Source organism: Vombatus ursinus, unplaced genomic scaffold (assembly GCF_900497805.2).
Source record: "Vombatus ursinus unplaced genomic scaffold, bare-nosed wombat genome assembly UNPS02010394.1, whole genome shotgun sequence".
Lineage (NCBI taxonomy): Eukaryota > Metazoa > Chordata > Mammalia > Diprotodontia > Vombatidae > Vombatus > Vombatus ursinus.
The window spans coordinates 6,859,643-6,878,864 of NW_020950172.1; the positions used below are offsets into that span (position 1 = coordinate 6,859,643).

The 19,222-nt window shown below is 54.5% G+C and overlaps 1 protein-coding gene across 4 annotated transcripts in view; it reads left to right on the plus strand.

Moving 5' to 3' along the window:
* Positions 1 to 19,222, plus strand: part of PPP6R2 (protein phosphatase 6 regulatory subunit 2) — a 137,305-nt gene that overhangs the window by 107,749 nt on the left and 10,334 nt on the right. For 2 of the 4 annotated variants that reach the window (XM_027854384.1, XM_027854383.1), the window contains 12 exons: positions 4,092 to 4,295; positions 4,722 to 4,786; positions 7,119 to 7,234; positions 10,595 to 10,680; positions 11,254 to 11,334; positions 11,750 to 11,847; positions 12,927 to 13,043; positions 13,362 to 13,419; positions 13,693 to 13,820; positions 17,814 to 18,007; positions 18,665 to 18,830; positions 19,007 to 19,095. In XM_027854384.1, the coding sequence (XP_027710185.1) occupies positions 4,092 to 4,295; positions 4,722 to 4,786; positions 7,119 to 7,234; positions 10,595 to 10,680; positions 11,254 to 11,334; positions 11,750 to 11,847; positions 12,927 to 13,043; positions 13,362 to 13,419; positions 13,693 to 13,820; positions 17,814 to 18,007; positions 18,665 to 18,830; positions 19,007 to 19,095 (1,402 nt within the window). The remainder of the gene's footprint in view (positions 1 to 4,091; positions 4,296 to 4,721; positions 4,787 to 7,118; positions 7,235 to 10,594; positions 10,681 to 11,253; positions 11,335 to 11,749; positions 11,848 to 12,926; positions 13,044 to 13,361; positions 13,420 to 13,692; positions 13,821 to 17,813; positions 18,008 to 18,664; positions 18,831 to 19,006; positions 19,096 to 19,222) is intronic. The other 2 variants (XM_027854385.1, XM_027854386.1) reach the window with 2 other exon arrangements.

Genomic DNA, 19,222 nt, shown 5'->3' on the forward strand with positions numbered 1-19,222 from the left:
TCAGAGATACACAATCATTGTTAAAAAAACTGTTTGCCCCTACATTAAATGAATCCAAATTTGGGCTTTTCAGTTTTGTAGCTGTAGCTTTTGTTTTTGTTTTTGTTTTTGGTGAAGCAATTGGGGTTAAGTGACTTGCCCAGGGTCACAGAGCTAGTAAGTGTCAAATGTCTGAGGCTGGATTCGAACTCATATCCTCCTGACTCTAGGGCCAGTGCTCTATCCACTGTACCTCCTATTTGCCCCTGTAATATATATTTTTTAAAAAAACTACAGCTGGGGGCAGCTAGGAGGCACAGTGGATAGAGCTCTAGTCTTGGGGTCAGGAGGACCTGAGTTCAAATTCGGCCTCAGACGCTTGACACTTAGTGTGACCCTGGGCAAGTCACTCAACCTCATTGCCTAGCAAAAAACAAAAACAAAAAACAACAACGAAAAAATTACATTTTTTCCCTGAGTTACATGTAAAGACACTTTTTTAACATTCACTTTTTAAACATTTTGAGTTACAATTTTCTCTCTCCTTCCCTTTCCTCCCGCTCCCTGAGACAGTAAGCAATTTGTTGTGGCTGTCATTTTTCATTGTTTCTCTGTCTCTTACCTTACTGTTGGCCAGGTGGTCACCCTTCCATCACTCCTTTCTGTTTCTCAGTGTCTGCCCACCTCTATGGAAGTTGCCCTTTTCCCTGCCTGGCCCTTTCCAATTTTCTACCTATATTCTTTTTTTTTTAATTAAAATTTTTTCAGTTATTAAGTTATCATTTTTTGTTCATCCTACCTATTCCTTTAACTATTTAACTACCTATTCAGCTCCCCACTGGGGGTTAGAAAAAAAAAAAAGGAAAATAAAACCCTCATGACAAATAGGCATAGTCAAGCAAAATAAATTCCTGGATTGGCCATTTCCAAAAACGTGCATCTCATTCTGCACGTTGGTCCATCACTTCTCTGTCAGGAAGCTGCCTTCTTCATCACTGATCTTCTGGAATCACAAGTTATAATTGCATTGATCAGAAGTCTTAAGTCTTTCTTAAAAAAAAAAACTAAACTAAAACTAAATGTTATTTTTTTTCAATCCATATAAATACACCTTCTTTCCCTCTTGCCTCACCTCTACGCCCACTCCCCCAAATTGAGGATGAAAGAAAAACAAAAACCCTCTTACAAAATGTAAAGTCAAGGCAGATTTTCATCTTGGTCATGTCTAAAAGAAAACTGTGTGTGTGCGTGCGTGCACATGCGCGATTCTCTACTCCAAGTCTCTCACCTCTCAGGAGGTGGGTAGCATGTTTCATCATTAATTCTCTGGAATTCTTATTGGTCTTTGCACTGAACAGAGTTCCTAATTCTTTCAGGTTTTTTTGTCATATGTAAATTATTCTCCAGGTCCTGTTCACTGCACTCTGAATGAGTTCATACAAGTCTTCCCAGATTTTCTGAAACCAGCCCTTTCATCATCCGCAGCACGATAGTCTTCCATCACATTTCTGCGTCAGACCTTGTTCAGCCATTCTCCAGTCTAGGACAGCCCTCCCATGCCCATTCTTTGCCGCCACAAAAAGAGCTAGAAGTGCTTCTGCCCATCCTTGGTGTCGTCTTTCCATGTTAGAGTGTAAGCGGTTTGCCCCTGACTTGTTCCTTATGATTGTTTGCCTGTGTTTCTTGCCTCCCATGTTGAACTTGAGAGTTTCTCTGCAGCTCTGGTCTTCTCATCAGGAGTGCTTGGAATGGAAAGTCTGTTGTTCGCCTGTCACATTAGGCTCAGTTTGCTGAGTAAGTTCTTGGTTGTAAGCCTACATCCTTTGCCTTCTGGAATAGAGTATTCCAAGCTCTGCATTGGAGGTTAGTGTGGCTAAACAGTGTGTGATCCTGACTGTGACTCATTGGTGGCTTGCTCGCTCTCTCTCTCTCTCTCTCTCTCTCGATAATTTGGGCTGGAAAAAATGACTCACTGTGTACTTTTTTTGAATTTCCCCATTGAGATTTGGTCTGGTGCATTTTCTAGATTGCTTTGGAGGAATTGGTGGGTGGAGACAGTCCTGCTGTATTCCTGCTGCTTGGCCATCTTGCCTCCACCTTCCTGAAGTCTTTGAAAATTGTTCATCTTTACAGTGACTGTGTTATAGCATAAATTATTCTCCTGGTTCTGATCACTGTACTCTACATCAGTCCCTAAAAGCCTTCCCAGAGTTCTCTGAAACCATCTCTCTGTGTCTTATGGCCCAGTAACATTCCATTCTATTCATGTTCCATGGCTGGTTCAGCCATTCCCCAAGTGATGGGCACTCCATAGATTCCTCTTCTTTGCTGCTGCAAAAAGAGCTGCTATCAGTCTGCCTGTATTCTTGTAGGGCTTGGCAGTAACAGTAGCTGCAGTCATTAAGGTTACGTGCCAAGAGTTGGCATGTCAGGAGGCATCAGCAGGTGCTCCCTGTGACTGAAGGGCTGGTTTGGTGGTCTGACTCGGGCTGCTCACAGGCCTTGCTGACCCCAAGGTCTCAGCCCTGGTCTGGTTAGCAGTGTCACTGGCAGTGACACAGTCCACTTGGGGAGACAGGGTGAAGGAGCTAGTTAGAGAACAAGCTGAGACCATAATTAAGTGCTTGGACACGTGCTGAAAGGCAGTGCCTTCTCTAGGAGGGACGGAGGATAAAATGATGGTGGGCCAAGGTCATCGTACATAGGGAGGCGAGGCTGGAGGCCAGATTACCCACGTGGGCTCTGCTTTGGGCCTTCTGTGCCTGAGACGGGCTCCCCTGAGGGTTCTGAAGACATTTCAAGGAATAAGTCCTAGAGAAGCAGATTCACTGAAGCGAGCTTGGAGATGGGGTTATCCAGCCAAGAGCAGAGGCAGCAAGCACTTAGTAAGGGATACACAAAAGGGGCAAGAGACAGTCCCTGTCCTTGAGGAGCCCCTCGCCTGACAGGGGGAGAGAGCATGTAAGTAACCGCGTACAAACACGCTACAGCCGGGAGCAGGCAGAGCTAATCTCGGAGAGAAGACGCTAAGATTGAGGATGCCTGGGAAAGGGGGACCCTGGCAGAGACTTGAAGGAAGCTCAGAGTGAGAGAGAGAGTTTGGAGCGTGAGGTCAGCCAGGAGGTCAGCGTCCCTGGATTGCAGAGGATACTCAGATCGGGGCTGAGGGAGAAGAAGGCTGCTCAGTCAGAGAGGGAAGTTTCTGTGTCGATCTTGAAGTCAATAGGGAGCCATAGACGTTTACTGAAGAGGGAGGGTGACGTGGTCAGATCTGTGCTTGGGGAGAGACTGAAGACAGAGCGACTGAGGCAGGTTGTGACAGTAGTCTGGGCCTGAGGTGACGAGGGCCTGCACCCGAGGGCAGACGGCATCAGAATAGAGAAGGGCAAGGACCCAGAGGTGCTGGGAAGGTCAGAATGCCTGGCCTTGGTAACTGTGGAGTGAGAGAGCACGAGGGGCCGAGGCGAGCACCTCGATTTCTGGCCTGAGTGACTGGGAGGATGACTGAGTAACAAGGCAGTTAGCGAAAGGGGATGTTTGGGAGGAAGGGTCCCGAGGTCCGTTTGGACATACTGAGTTTGAGCGAGGCAGGTGGAGATGCAAGGCTGATAGTCAGGAGAGAGGTCAGGGCTGGACAGGCAGGTCTGAGGCTCGTCTGCGTAAGGGATGGTGATGGAGTGTGTGGGAGCTACAGAGGTCACCGGGTAATCCAGGATAGAGGACCAGGAGGCAGAGCCTTGGGGCACACTCACAGTTAGGGGGAAAGACTTGGATAAAGATCCAGGAAAGGAGACTGAGAGAGGGACAAGTTAGACAGGAAGGAGGAGAACGGAGAAGAAAGTATCAAAGAGAAGAGGGTGATCAGCAGTTCAGAAGGACAGAGGCCAGGGGGAACGAAGACCGAGACAAGGCCATTGCAGGCGGCCGTGCCACAGCCGAGTCAGGGGGCTGCCCTCCCCTGTTGAAGGCAGCTAGCTGGGTTTCCCCTTGAGCCTTGGGGTGGCTTCACGTGAAGGCTCTGTGACACACGCGCACATGCCCGGGCAGGTGGGCGCCACACGAGCAGCCTCAGGGAGGTCTGAGTGGCTGCTCCGTGTCTCCTTTTGCTCTAGGACTTGTTTTTTAAGTTCACCTGGAATAACTTTCTGCATTTCCAAGTGGAATTGTGTGTAGCCGCCATTCTGTCCCACTCTGCCCGGGAAGGAGGGACGTCCAGCAGTGAGTCTGACTGCCGAGAGGACATGCACAGTGGGAGTGGGAGCTTGGAGAAAACCGGGTCGGCAGAGTCTACCTCTGAGAACGTGATGGTGACACACGTAAGTCCAGCTGGGGCGGCGTTCGGGGGAGGCCTTCTTAGGACGGTAGGGACAGCCACGTCCTCTGACGTGGCAATGGCCAAGGCAGTGGCCCTCCAGCTCCCCAGCTCCTCTAGGAAAGACACTCTGGGGACGTACGCGGAATGGGGCCTGTGTGCCCTGCTGGGAGGAACAAAAGAAGAGTCAGGGCTGCCTCCTGCCCCTCGGGGGGCTGGCACAGAGGGGGCGGAGGCCATCCCATCCCGGCACTACCTGGTGACCCACTTGTCAGAATGGAAACCCTGGGGGAGGCTTCCCTAAGGCCATGGCCTCACTTCTGAGAAGGGTCTAGACCCAAATCCTCAGAGGTGCCAGATGAACAACGGACAGGACCCTTGCCAGTTGCCCTTGTTGACCTCTGAATTGGTCTTCTGTCTCCTCCTCCAGCTGTTCCAGAAGTGCTGCTTGGTACAGAGGATCTTGGATGCCTGGGAAGCCAATGACAGGATCCAGTAAGGGCCGCCGGGGGGAGCCTGGCCTAGGGGATGGGCTGGCGGTGACAGGGATCACATGCTCCGAGCATCACTCTTGTGCTCACCTGGTCTCGTGTGCGCTGAGCTGGGGAGGATGCAGGGAAGCTTAGCTTGTTCCCTTGGCAAGGGTGACCCTTGTGTCTGTGAAACAGAAGAATCCTCGCCCCAAGGGAGTCCAGAGACAGAGGAAACTGGGGCCCTGCCCTCTAGGGACTTAGAGTCTGATTGGGAAACAGGACACAGATTGGGCTCTATTCTCTTTCTTAACAAGGGAACACACCCAGTGTCGAGGGAGGGCTCCATTTTAAAGGTTGGAGGAAGCAGGCACAAGCAGAGAGGCTCGTCATGAGCCCAGGCATCTGTGGGGGACAGTGAGCCTGGGGGGCTGGAGGAGTCACGGGATTTGGCTGGAAATGTGGCTCGGAGCCAGGTTGTGGAAGGCACCAGATGCCCTGTTTGGGAGGGCAGGGATGATGAAGATGGAGGCCCGGGCAGCGCAGAGCCCAGTGAGAGCTCTGGGGCAGGCTAGCTGCAACCCGAGGAGGGTCTGGATGGAGGCGGTGATGGCAGAAATGGGGAGGAAGCACCAGGCGTCAGGTGTGGAAAGGCAAGAGCGAGGAGCTGTCAGGAATAAGTCCCCCGGAAGAGTAGTAGGAATGGAGAAGCTGGGGCCGGGAGAAGGAGGAGGAGCCGGCCTTGGGGTGCCCGAATCAGAGCTCTGTCCTGGGGGCGGCGGACGTGCCCAGGCCGTCCCTGGCTGTAGATGGGGAACAGCAGTCGAGTGCGTTGGGAGCAGTCTCAGGTTATTTCCCCAGTGAACGCATCTGCGTTTCCCTGAGGTTGTCAGGTGTTCTTTCCCTTTCCCTTGTCCCGGTCTTGACCCAGGCGGTCACGAATGGGGTTTACTTGGGGGCAGAGAGTGCTTTTGGATCACTTGTCACAACCCGACGGTAGGGATGGCCAGCATTTCTATAACATTTTAATGTTTGCAAAGACTTACATGTTATCTCGTTTGAGCCTCACAACAGCCCTGAGAGTTAGGTGATTCCCATTTTATAGGTAAGGAAACTGAGGCAGACAGAGGTTAAGTGACTTGCTCAGGGCTACACAGCTAGTAAGTGTCTGAGGCCCAATTAGGAGGACTCAGATCTCCTGACACTAGGCCCAGGGCTCCATCCACCGCACCACCCAGCTGTCGGCTTCATTTTTTAATATAGTTGCTCTTAAGAAATAAAATCTTGACGAAGGAAGATAAATGTTATCAGGCCCCATCTGTGCAAGGCACTGTGATACGTGTTCCTTCTTGCCTTCAGGTGCTAATTTCTGAAATGCTCTAACCTGAAATCTGACAGTCTTCTCTGATCTGGTGATGATTTTAGAACACCCCTTTGACCCACATTTCCCTTCCACAAGTATCTATTGAGTGCCTGGTTGTGGTTAGCCCTAGGGGCCTATGGACGCGCACAGGCCCTGCCCTCATGGAGCTTGCACTCTAGTAGACGATATCAGACTGTGTACCACATCTCTCCAGTATGTGCAGTGAAGGGCCCACCCGGCCTGCAGAGACAGTCTCACTGACTTGGTGTGCTTCCACTCAGTTCAACAGATACTGGGAAAATGTTGTCGTATGCCCAGCCCCGGATGAGGTGTTGAGGTTACGGAGACAATTGCAAGCATCTCTGTCCTTGTCCCCCAAGAGCCACACCCACGTCAGTCAGTAGATGCCCCTTGGAGAAGGGCTGGGCCTGCGGGCAGAGGAGGACTCTGAGAGGCCATTCCAGGAATGGGGAGAGCTTGTGCCGCTGGCTCTGTGGGGGCTGAGGCCAGACCAGGGGAGGACTGAAGTGAAATGGCTGAGTTTTATTCAGTAGTGAAGTGTGTTGTTTATTGTTGGGGAGCTCTGAAGGCCGATGAAGAGCATGATCAGAGCAGTTCTCCAGATAGATGACTCTGGCCCCCTCTGTAGGATGGAGCAAATGGTGCCATGGCCCCTCTGAGAACCCCAAGGAGTCGGGTAGCAAGTGGAGTGGAAAGGAAGGGGGCTGCCGGGGAACCGCCGGCTCGTTCCCCATCCCTGCTGGGCTCTGTTAACCTTGACTGGAGGCCTCTGCTGTCAGACACAGGGGGTCCAGCCAGGAGCCTGCAGTGCCCAGGAGAGGGGCTGGCCTTTGGTCTTCTCTTTCCAGTGAGAGAGAGCAGGCCACAGGCTTTGCCACTCAAAAGGGGCTACAAAAATAACAACTCTTATTTATGTTACTTTGTCAGAGGTGGGCGTGCTGACCCATGGCTCTGGTGATGCCTTTGTTTGTAGGGCCGAAGGCGGGATGAGGAGGGGAAACATGGGCCACCTCACCCGAATAGCCAACGCTGTTGTACAGAACATGGAGAAGGGCCCCGTTCAGTCTCAGATCAGCTCGTTCATCAAAGGTACGGGTCTCCTGCTTCCTGCTGTCCTCTCTTAGCCCTGCTAGCTCCTGAAACTTTGGCTGTAGATGGCTAATTCCAGGTCTCACCATAATCAAGTCCCTTTGGGATCTCATGCCCCATTAGCGCATTACAATGTCTCAGCTGCTGCTTTCAGTCCCTCTCCTGTCCAACTTTGCCCTTGCCTAGCTCTCTTCTCAAAGACCATTCCTGAAGTTGGGAATGTGACCTGGAATCATAGAATCTCAGAGCCATCCGGGCAGATATGGTCCTGAACTGGATTCCCTCTTACAATTTCCCCCAGTCCAGCTGAAAGAACTCCAGGGACGGGGAACTCCTTTCCTCCTAAGGCAGTGCAGACCCAAACAACACATTAGCCAGAGATCCAGCACCATCAGCCTAGGTCATTGTGAGGGAGAGCAAGGGGTGGTGATGGCCAGTCAACCAGCAACCATTTTCTGAAGCTCCTGCATTGGGCCAGGCACTGGGCTCGGTGCTGCGGAGACAGAGACAAAACGGGAGCTTTCTCTGCCCCAGTGAACTTCTGTCCCATTGGAGGAGCCACAATGTACATAACCAGGGAGATAGAAAACCAAGTCAAGGGAATGATTTTGAGGGGCAGGGTAGATGGCTTCTCTGACGTCACCGGGCCTGGTCCGTACTCAGCTTTTCTGGCTTGGTCAGACCTGACAGGGCTTGTCCTCTGCTGGTAGGGCCTTTGAAAGCCCAGGATTACTTCTCTGCCAGGATAAAAACTAGAGGAAAATTTAGTAAAGGATAAATATCCCTAAAAAAACCAGCCCAGGTTTTTAAGCCAGTCTAGGTAGGGGATGAGGGGAGTGTTGACCGAGATCAGAGGAGGAGCAGGAAGTTCCGGTGTGAGGAGTCAGGCCCAGCAGTGAAAAGCAGCTGCACCTGCGTTAGGGCCAGGGAGCCAAGGCCCCCAAGCAGTTGGCAGCCTCCCCTGGCGTGGGGAGCGGGGTTCTCCCTGTGTTCCAGCAAAATGGGGAGGGAAGTTTTTGGCTCCTCACCTGTGTTTCAGTTTCTGTCTGAGAAAAGGTACCTGCCCTCACCCGAGGTTCTGGGGCCCTTTGTACCTCTGGGATCAGCCGTAGGAGACCTGCAAGAGAGACCAGGCCAAGTGCTTCAGATGGCTCCGTCAATACGTCGGGGTCGGGGATTTTGCTGGTGTATACCACAGCCCCTCCGGGCCTTAGTGGATGGTCCCTGATCCTCTCCAAATGCAGTTAGCCTTGACCTCGGCCCAGAGCCCTTCTGACTGAGCTGAGCTGATGGAGCTTGTGCTTCTAGAAAGGGTCCTTAGAGGGAAGGTCTTGGGGATCAGAGAAGATTTGAGGCCCCACGGCCTTCCCTGCCTTGGTCAGAGCAGAGCGTGAGTGGAGCTGAAGATCAGAGTTCCTTTGGGCCCCTGGCAAGGCCCGTGGTCACCCAGAGTCCATCCTGTTTGCAGACAGCCACGGAGGATGGAGGAGGATGGAAATGAGTTGTTCTTTCACAGGAAACCCTGAGTTTCCACCCTGTCCCAAATGTGTTATCCAGGTGGATTAATGGGCAGTCTAAAACATGGGGCAAAGCTAAGAAGATGAAATTCATTCAAGGCAGATAGAAAGCCCTCTAGCTAGGACCCTCCCCCTAACCCAAAAAGTCGTTTCATGAGTACAGAGTGTAGGAGGCATAGGTAGGCAGGGCTTTGTCTTTTTAAAAACAAAAAGAGCTAGCAGTGAGATGTGGCACCAGAAAAACTCCTGTGGCCGTGGCCGCCCTCAAAGGTCAGAGCTTCTCAGATCTGGGAGGCAGGAGGCCTGCTGCCCTCAGTGGGGCCAGGCTTACTGTGGGTGGGCCAGGGAGTGTTCAGAGGACCCTGGGGGTAACCAGACATATGGTGCTTTGAGGCTGGTAGAGTGTGCACACGGGTTATCTGCTATCTCTGGGTCCCTAGGGTAGTGAAAAGTGGGAAGGCCGTGTCGTGCACACACTTTTGGCCTGCAGAAGCAGCCTGGGGTGGGCTGAGGGGTGTGCACTGTGGATGAGGGCTTGGCCTCCATCTGCTTGGCATCAGAAGGGGCTGCAAAGAAGCCAGTTGAGGTTGATGACAGAAGAAAATGCTCTGGCAGAGGAGCTGGCCAAAAGTGGGCTGGCTGCCTTGGGAGGCAGGGCCCTCCTCCTGCTAGAGGCTGCATGACCTCTTAGGGGGCTGTGGCTGTTGTGAAGGAGGGGTTGGCCTCAGTGACTCTGGTGACCCCTGCCAGCTTGGAGATTCTGTGACGCTGTGGAGACAGGGGGCCTGCCTTGCCAGATCCTCCAGGACTAGGGTGGATCAGGTTCTGGTTGCTCAGGGAGGCCGAGCTGTTTCCTAGGCCCATGCGCTGTCCCTAGGGTGGTCTGGCATTGGGAAGGAAGAAGGTGAGGCCACCTTCTTGAGCAGCTGTCCGTTATGCGGTGTCCGCAGACTGTGGTCTGGCACTCTCATTGTGTTAAGAGATGCCCCCAGCCCACGAGAGCCTGGATAAGCATCCTCAGAGTTCATTCAGCTTGTCCCTACGATCTCTGCCGTCTTAGGGAAGAAAATGGCAGTGCCCCAGGCACCACATGAGCGAGCAGTCTCGTGGGGGCCCTGGCGTGTGATTCAGCCTCCGTTGATCTTCCAGAGAGGGTGGACAGGGGCTTGGTATGCCTGGGAGTGCTGATCAATGAGAATGACCATTGCAATGCACAGCTGAGGCAGAATGGTGGGAATGGAGGCCTCCGTGCAGTGGGAAAAGCCTTGGGTTTAGAGACACCTCCGGGGCCCAGGCCGCGTTGCTCTCCTCATCAGCTGCACAACGATGAAATGAGGAGGCTGCGTGCGGCGAGCTCGAATGTCCCTTCCAGCAGACCTGGAGGCCCCCTTGTCCCAGGGGACAGTGGGACACAGTGGAAGGAAGCCTACATTTTGGTCTTTTTTTTTTTTCCTTTTTTTTCCTCCCCATTTTAGGCAATTGGGGTTAAGTGACCTGCCCAGGGTCACACAGCTAGTAAGAGTCAAGTGATTGGTCTGAGGCCGGATTTGAACTCGGGTCCTCCTGACTTCAGGGCCGGTGCTCTATCCACTGCGCCACCTGGCTGCCCCAGGAAGCCTGCATTTTGAGTCAGAGTCCTGGGTGCAGATCCTGCCTCTGCCATTCCATCCCCGTGTGATTGTCTTTTTTTTTTTTTTCTTCCAACCTTAAAATGAGGGGTTTGGCCTCCCTGACCTCGGTGGTCCCTGCAAGCCCTGGGTCCAGGGTCCAGCACTTCAGGGTCTGTGATCTCACCTTCAGCTCCAGGAGCTGTTCTGACCAGAGGGAGCTGTTTTCCCTACAGAGCTTCCTGAGGATTGTCGAGGGCGGTGGGAGAGCTTTGTGGAGGAGACGCTGCCAGAGACCAACCGGAGAAACACGGTCGACCTGGTGAGAAGCACAGCGCCACAGCGCCTTCTATGTTTTTGTGTCTTGCTGCAAGGCAGGGGGTGCTGAGGGGAGCAAAGGTGTGGGTAGACAGAGACTCAGGGGAGCAGGAAGCGGGAGGGTCAGCGTTTCACTTTGTTTCTTGGTCACTAGTGGTCACTGGTTTGACCCCTTCACTCATTTCCTTGAGGTGGTCCAGAGGGAGATGAGCCCATGGTTTGTGCAAGTGAGGCCAAGGTCAGGGACACCTCTCCAGGAGGCCGTTAGGGGCCGAGCGGCTCGCCCAGGTGGTCATGTTAGACACCAGGTAGCTGAGGCCTCGAGGGACTCGGGGGCATGCTCCTACGAGCTCCGGCTCCTTCCTGGTGACCGCCCCCTGGGCCCTGCAGAAGGCTCTCGGGATGTCGTCAGTCTCCCGGGATTCCCGTCTCCAGGCCCCAGCAGGAGTTCCCCCTGCCCCTCAGGCCCTGACCTTCCCCCCTCCTGGCTCCAGGGGTCAGGGGCAGGGTGAGGGGAGTGAAGTTGGGTCCTAGGGTTCCCCCTGAGCTTTCCCCTCTGGGGCTGCTTGTGTTTCAGGTGAGCACTCACCACCTCCACTCTTCCAGTGAAGATGAGGACATGGAAAGCGCTTTTCCTAATGAGCTGTCCCTGCAGCAGGTGAGTGCCGGGCCTGGTCCTGGAGCTCCGGGGTCCAGAACGGTGACGGAGCGGGGAGAAACCAGAGACAGCGGAGGTCCAGGGCTTCACAGGGGTGGGGGCTCCTCTCAAGGCAGCTTGTTAGGAGAGTCTGGGAAAGGGTCTCCAAGAGGAGAGCTTGGCCCTTCTAACCGCTGGAGGAAATGGGAATTTGGTGGAGAACTCTGAGGGCATTAAACAAGACATGCTTTTGTGGACCACCCGCACAAAGCCTGCCGTCTCCGTTTTGGCCGTCGGAACGGGGGCTTCCCCAGCCGCTTTAACTGAAGGGGAAAGGCTGCCCAGGGGAGCGCCACAGCCAGCCAAGAGGGACGATCACACTCCTGATGGGGCTGTGGCGCAGCCCCCTTCTGACCGGGCGTCGCCCTCCCCCCAGGCCTTCTCTGAATACCAGATCCAGCAGATGACGGCCAACTTCGTGGACCAGTTTGGCTTCAATGATGAAGAATTTGCAGACCAGGATGATAATATCAAGTGAGTTGGTGAGGGAGAGTAGGGCCTGGGTCCTTTTGGCCTTAAGTTCAGTTTATATTCATTCTTGGCCTCCCCTCCACCCCCCCCCCCCAATTGAGAAAGCCTCATTTGTACCCAGTCCATTCGCTCTGTGTCTGGAGGTGCCGGGATGGGGGTGGGGGGCAGGCTTCATCAGGAGTCCTCAGACCGTGGCTGGTCGTTGTGCTGATCAGAGTTCCCAACTCTTTCAGAGATGTTTGTCTTTACGTTGTTTGTGGTTGGTCAGTTGTTTTTCAGTTGTGTCCAACTGTCCGTGTCCCCATTTGGGGTTTTCTTGGCAAAGATACTGGAGTGGTTTCCCATTTCCTTCTCCAACTCATTTTACAGATAGGAAACTGAGGCAGACAGGGTGAAGTGACTTACCCGGGGTCACACAGCTAGAGAGTGTCTGAGGCCGGATTTGAACTCAGGAAGAGGAGTCGTCCTGAGTCCAGGCCCAGCGCTCTGTGCGCATGGTGCCCCCTGGTGGCCATTGTTTCCGTTATCTTTGCATAAATGGTACTGGTTCTTTTCACTTCCATCAGCATCTGTTCATAGGCGTCTCCAGGTTTTTCTGAAGCCATCCCTTTCATCCTTTCTTACAGCATAGCAGCATTCCATTGCGTTCACACATGTCCCTTGTCCAGCCGTTCCCCAGTTGATGGGCGTCCCCTCAGTGACCAATTCTTTGCCACCACAAACAGAGCTGTCCCGCCCAAGTAGAAAAAGTGCTTCACAAGCCATCGAGTGCTATCGAAATGTTAACTACTAGTATTACCAATGTTAAGATCCTTTCATTAAGAAACCCCTAGATGGTGCATTTAGTGTTCAGCTGTGAGACGTTACTGGACCCGCGTGCAGACGAGATGCTGAGTCTGCCGCGGTGACGCTTCCCCTCCTCGCTACCGCCGTGGCAGAGAGCAGAAGGCTGGGACTCAGATCGCTGCTCTCAGTTCAGTTGGCGCTATTCTTACACATCAGGATCCAGAGCTGTGACAGTGTTTCAATAGCACGCCTGAACTCCTTTAGGCTGTTAACCAGCATTTTCCTTTTTACAAAAGGCACCAGGCTTTGCTTTATGGAATGAAGTTTCCCGAGGGTGACAGACACAGGATGCCCAGGAAGTTGTCACAGCTCCCGGCAATGTCTGGCTCAGGGACGTGCAGCTCGAGTCCAAGGTCGTTGGAGATAGGGGAGCTGCCAGACTGGCCTTTGTTATTTCTGTTAAATAGATTTTCTGGGAGAAGGAGGAATCACCCTGCCCCCCACCCCTCCCCAGGGTCCTCTGTAACAGCACCAGATCCAGGCTAAAAAGCAAAGGGCCATTTGGAAGCCAAAACCCGGCAGCCTTGCATTGTTCTGTTCTGACGTCGCTTCTCCGTCCATCCCCGTCCCCCAAGTCTGTGGCCACGGCCCCAGCAGAGCAGGGGGTTCAGGAGGGTGGAGGCCAGCAGCCTGGCCCACAGTCTGAGCGCCCACATCTGTCTTTGTTGCAGTGCCCCTTTTGACAGGATTGCTGAGATCAACTTCAACATTGACGCTGATGATGACAGTGTAAGTGGGCCTGGGGGATCCTCGCTGCTTGGCACTGGGGCAGGGGAGTTGCAAGCAGTGGTTGTCAGTCTCCACCCTGAGGCCTGCATACCAGCAGCCTCAGGCCTTGCAGTTAGAGCAAGGAAAGGAAGGAAGGATCAGGAAGCCTAGGGCCGAGGCGGGGAGAGCAGGACCACACTCCTCCGAGAGGCCCTCCCGGTGCCCTGCCCTTCCACACCAAGGAGGCTTGGGGAGACAGCTCCAGGAGCTAATCTCCGTGGAACTTTGTTTCAGCCCAATGCATCTCTGTTTGAAGCATGCTGCAATGACCGGATCCAGCCATTCGACGACAATGAGGAGGAGGAGGACATCTGGGAGGACAAGGAGATCAACTATGCAACTCAAGCAAAATCCAGAACCAGGTAAAGGGAGGCCAGAAGGCCCTTTCAGCTGACCCGACAGGCCCCTGGCTGGCCGCGCTCGTCCTGGGGCCCTTCCTGGGCCACGGGCAGTGGGGGCCCGCAGGCTGGGCCTGCTCCGGTCCTAGGGCCTCTGCCCTGGAGTGCAGCAGATGGCCTGGTCAGCAGCTCAGACAGCAGCCTGGATCCTCCTCCACCATCACCGCCTCCTCTCCCTCCCCTGTCCTCCCTCTCTTTCAGATTCTCCTTCCTCTCATGTCCTCCCCCTTCCTGCCCATCCGTCCCAATCACTGACTTCCATGACTGTTTATTAAGCAGCGCGTTCAGCCGCGTTAAGCACTGGGGATCAAAAGCCCAAACAAAGCAGCCTCTGCCCTTTGGGGGCTCACTGCCTAGTGGGTGGGGGAGGCAGAGTCAAGCTAGTGCTCAGAGAAGGGGACTCCACATTCACGGAGGTGTTCCAAGAGGGAGAGACCTGGGGAGATTTGGAAGAATCCTCCGGCAGGAGGTGCCTCTTGAGCTTTCTGTGGAAGAAAGCACTTTCCTGAAGTGGGGGGCCCCGTAGGTGGGTGTGGAGACAAGAGAAGCGGGTACCTGGGTGGTGGCAGATATGTGGATCTGGCTGATAAACATGGGGGAGCCAAGCAGAAGTCCCCTTGCACAAGCACCCCAAAGAGGGTGGGGGCGTCAGCTGCAGGACCCCCTGCGGCCGCAGGAAGGCCTCTTCCCCCCAGGGCCCAGGGCGGGTGACCCCCCACCTTCTGAGGTGGTGTGAAGCCCTGCAGACCCCACGGAAGCCAGGGGGCTGCAGCCGTCTCCCCAGATTGATGCCACCTGCATCCTGTGGGAAATGAGGGAGGGAAGAGGCGGCCCCACAGTTTGGGGCCCCAGGGAGCCTCCTTCTTCTGGACGCCTCTTGCCTCTGCTCCAGAACTGGGCCCCGGGTCACCAGCTGAAAGGCTCTGAGGCCAGAGTAACAGTGGCTTCTGTGCAGGGCTGTGCTGGTAAATGTTTCACAAGCACTTCTCAAAAAAAAAAAAAAAAGCATCCGCACAACAGACTTGCAAGTTTGATCTGTATCTGGAGCATTTTCTCCGTCACTGCCTTAAGTCCAGACATCTGATAGACCAGCGCCTCAAGCCCTGAGCTGTAACACCTACTCACCCTGAACATTTAACACGCGGCTCTCTTGAGCTGGCTCCTCCGGAGCCCATCGTCCTGTCTGTTGTGGTCTCTCTCCCGGAAGCCTGGCCGTCTGATCCTTTGGCAGCTGCCAGTCCCCCTACATCCCCGCCTGGTGGACGTGGCAGAAGGAAGCAGAGCCGGTGCCAGAGTGCGCTCCCTGAGGCTGCAGACTCAGACCCCCTTCCTCTCAGAGGAAGTGAGATGGGGAAGGCAGGTGGGGGTCATGGTGGCGGGGAGGGCAGAGGGGGCACAGGGGGCAGAGCAGATGCAGCGCGACAGTGGGAGGAGCCAAGGAGTTGAATTCAGATCCCACGCACATCCCTTACAAAGTGACCTTGAACAAGTCCCTGCCCCTTCTGAAGTGAGGTGCTTGGACAGCGCGCCCTCTCAGATCCCTTCCAGTTCCAAGTCTCCGAGCCTGTGAGTAGAGGGGTGGCGTGGTCAAGTGTGTGTTTCAGGCATTTGGGAGGAAGCTGGCAAATCCACTAGGAAGATTGAGGTCCTCACCACAGCTTTGGTGAAAAAGCCTGAGAAGCGATGCGGCAGCAGTCCTGGAGGGGGCAAGGGGCCACCAGTCTCTTCTCATTAGACTTCTCCAGTTCTCCTCCTGCCTTTGTGGCCACTGCTGCCCTGCCTCCTCTTCTGGATCCTCCTCCAGGTGTCCCACAGGGCTCTGTCCTGGGCCCTCTTCTGTCTCTGGACTACTTTACTGGGTGGTCTCCTCCGCTCCCATGGATCTAGTGACCATCTCTATGATGGTGATTCTCAGCTCGGCGCGTCCTGCCCCAAACAGCCTCACATCAGAGACAGCCTTTCCGACACCTTAGACTGGGATGTGTCACTGTTGTTGTTGAGTCATTTCAGTCGTGTCTGACTCGTCGTGACCCCGTTTGGGGTTTACTTGGCAAAGATACTGGAGTGTTGGGCCATTTCCTTCTCCAGGATGTCCAGTAGACATCTTCAACTCAACATGTCCAAAACAGAGCTTATGATCTCCTTCCCCCTTCTGCCTTCCCCATTCCTGTCGAGGGCGTCGTCATCCTCCCATCCCTCAGGCTCCCACCCTTGGAGTCATCCTGGTTGGAGTCGTTCTCTCACCCCCAGCCGAGCTGGTCCCAAGGCCTGTTGACTTCACCTCTGCGTCATCTCTTGAACGTGCTCCTTCCTCTCCTCTGACCCTGCCGTCTCACACCTGGACTTTTGTCATAGCTGCTGGTGGTTCTGCCTGCCTCAGGTCTCTCCTCACTCAGTTCATCCTGCATAGATTCAGTCACCAGAGGGATCTCCCTAAAGTGCAGGTGCAGCTGTGACACACACACACACAAACACACACACACACACACACACACACACACACACACACACCAGTAAACTCCAGGAGCAAATACAGAATGCTCTCTTTCTTTGGTGTTCAGAGCCCTTCATAACTAAGGCCCTCCTCCCTCCCCTACCCCACCCCACTCTTTTGTCCTGTGACTCCAGCCCCCTGGCTGTTCCATCTCTTCACTGCAGGCGTTTTCTGGAACTCGCTCCCTTCTCATCTCTGCCTCCTGGCTTCCCTGGCCCCCCTTTGAGTCCTACCTAAAATCCTATCTTTTGTGAGAAACCTTTCCTGATCCCCCTCCCTCTGTTAATTTTCCTGTTTCTCCTTTCTCTATATTTTTTGTACATAGTTGTTTGTGTGTTGTTTGTCCCATTAGATTGTGAGGTCCTTGAGGGCAGGGGCTCTTTAGTATGTTTCTTTGTATCCCCAGCTCTGAGCGCTGTCCCTAGCACATAGTAGGCTTAACAGATGACTGACCAGGAGGTTTTTACTCCATGCTGGACGCTGAATTTAGGAAGGACTCTGATGCAATGGAGTGTCCAGAGAATGGCAGTGAGGATGGGGAAGGCCCTTGAGTCCTACCCTCTGAGGGTCAGCCTAAACAGTGGCATAAATAGAGACAGAAGTGGGCCACAATGTGTGTTTGACACCTCTGGGGAAGAGAAGGCTCTGGAAAGGCAATCCGTCCTCCTGGAGGAGTGATTAGATTGCATGTGCTGGGTTCTAGACTGAGAACCAGGAACAAGTTTCAAAGAGACAATTTATAGAGCACCTACTGTGTGCCAGGCACTGGGCTGCGCACTTTACAGTTGTTACCTCATTGGATCCTCACGACAGACCCTAACCAGTGGGGAGGGAGGGGACAAGTTATTAACCTCTGCTTGCCTGGGTTTGCTCAGCTGTAAAGTGGGGAACGTAACAACACCTCCCAAGTTGTGGGGGGTTCAGTGCGACAACCATAAAGATAAAGCACTTAGCACAATGCCTGGCACACAGTAGGTGACATATCGTTGTGAGCAGTTAAATGACAAACCTCACTTTTTACACTGAGAATCCCCATTTGACTCATTTGGTTCCAAAAGGGGTTCTACCCCAGAAATTGGAGAATGCCCGGAAAGCTGGCCCTCTGCTTGCCGGAATCTGGGGTGTTTGATTTTGTTTTTGGAAAATGTCCCAGAATCCCATCCTGCAGACCCCCAGGCCCACCTCCTGCAGGGGGCCTTCCAGCCGCTCTGTCCTTCGCGTGTCGTCCCCGTTAGAGGGAGCTCGGTGAAGGGCTTCGCGTCGGGCGGCTGTGATCCGGGGCCACGTTTCTCCCACCAGGTTTTCAGGGCCCTGTTTCCTGGCCTTCCTCTTGGGCTGCCGTTCTCTTCCAGCGGCCCGGCCCTCGCGTCGGCCCGTGGCCCCGGGCTGTCCGCGGGACGGAAGGCCCAGGTGAGCAGAGCTGGCTTCCGGGCACCTTCCTGCTCACCTTCGTTTTGTTCTAGGTTTGGTGCGTCACATACCTCAGAGTATTCTGCCAAACGTAATCTGGAGAACGGGGATCGGGATGGCAGTGAGGACTCAGAGGAGGAGGAGGAGGCAGCGGCAGGAGAGGTCCTGCGGGATGGCGGCACGCCTCCTTCGAAGAGCAGCAGCACCACCGACCTCACCCTGCAGGGTGAAGACCTGGCCTCGGAAGGTGAAGAGACCCTCCCCCGAGAACCTGCTCCGTGCAGAGGCTGGTCCCTCTCCGGGCACCACGCCTTTGCCAGTGAAGCAGAGTAGCTTTTGGCGGTGCTGGTGTGTCGGGGGCCCGGGGAAGGGCAATGACATGCCCGAAGGGTTGCCCGTGCCATTTCCATGCGCTTCTCCTCTGCACGGGCCCCGTGTCCCAAAGCTGCCTGGGGCCCAAGTGGCTTCTCTTGGTCCTGCTACCAGGCCTTGGCCCCATGTACCTGCATAGTCTAGGGCTCAGTAACAGGGGCCCTGATCCAGGAGAAGCTCTGGTCCTGCCAGCCTCTGGGCTTCAGCGTCCTGCTGCCCGCCCTGAGACAGCGGGCTCGTGTGGGCCCTGAACTGTGAACTCCGTCATCCTGTTGGCAGGGTCGAGAAGGAATTCAGCCAGCCTTTCTCCTGTGGGCAGCCCAGGCCCGGGGCTCCATGTGATGCTGCCGTCCTGTTGTTTTATGATGAACAGGTCCCGGCCCTAGGCCTGGTCCTCACCTCTCAATGAGATGCAGTCTTCTCTTGGGCTGCCCCCCTCCTTCCTCCCTTAGCAAGGACCCAGTTGTAGCCACAGTAACCACTGCTCTCGCCTCCACCCCCCTGCCTCCTTCCCCCCCACCCCCCTCTGCAGGCTCTGGATGGACAGCTGTATTTGATGAGCCAGTAAATTCAAAGCCCCCTCCCTCAGGTGTGGCCATGGACATCGGTTCTCGTGTATGGGATGCAGCTGCTCCAGACACTGCCACTTCAGAGGAAAAAGGCTGGGCAAAATTCACAGATTTTCAGTCGTTTTGCTGGTAAGAGACTCTTGGCGGGGAGAGCCCCTTTCAGCTGGGGCACTGTGCACTGACTCACATGCCTCGTTGAGCCTGGTGATCCTTGTTGGGCCTAGAGGGTTTCTGGGAAGGTCTGTAAAGGGGCGTGTACCAGTTCTTCCGGCCTTGCCATGCTCATTCCCTGGCCTCTTTTTTAGCTCAGAATCGGGTCCTCGATGCAGTTCTCCTGTGGACACAGGGAGCAGCCCTTCCGAGGAGAAGCCCAAGCAGAGCCAGGACAAGAGCTGTGAGTGGGCTCAGAGCTTGGGGGGGTGCATCTGGTGTATAGTGAAGCTGAGAGTGGGGCCGGCAGCAGAGACCCTTGCTGTCTCTGCGCCGGGCCCGTAGCACCACCCTGTGAAAGCACCAGCGCC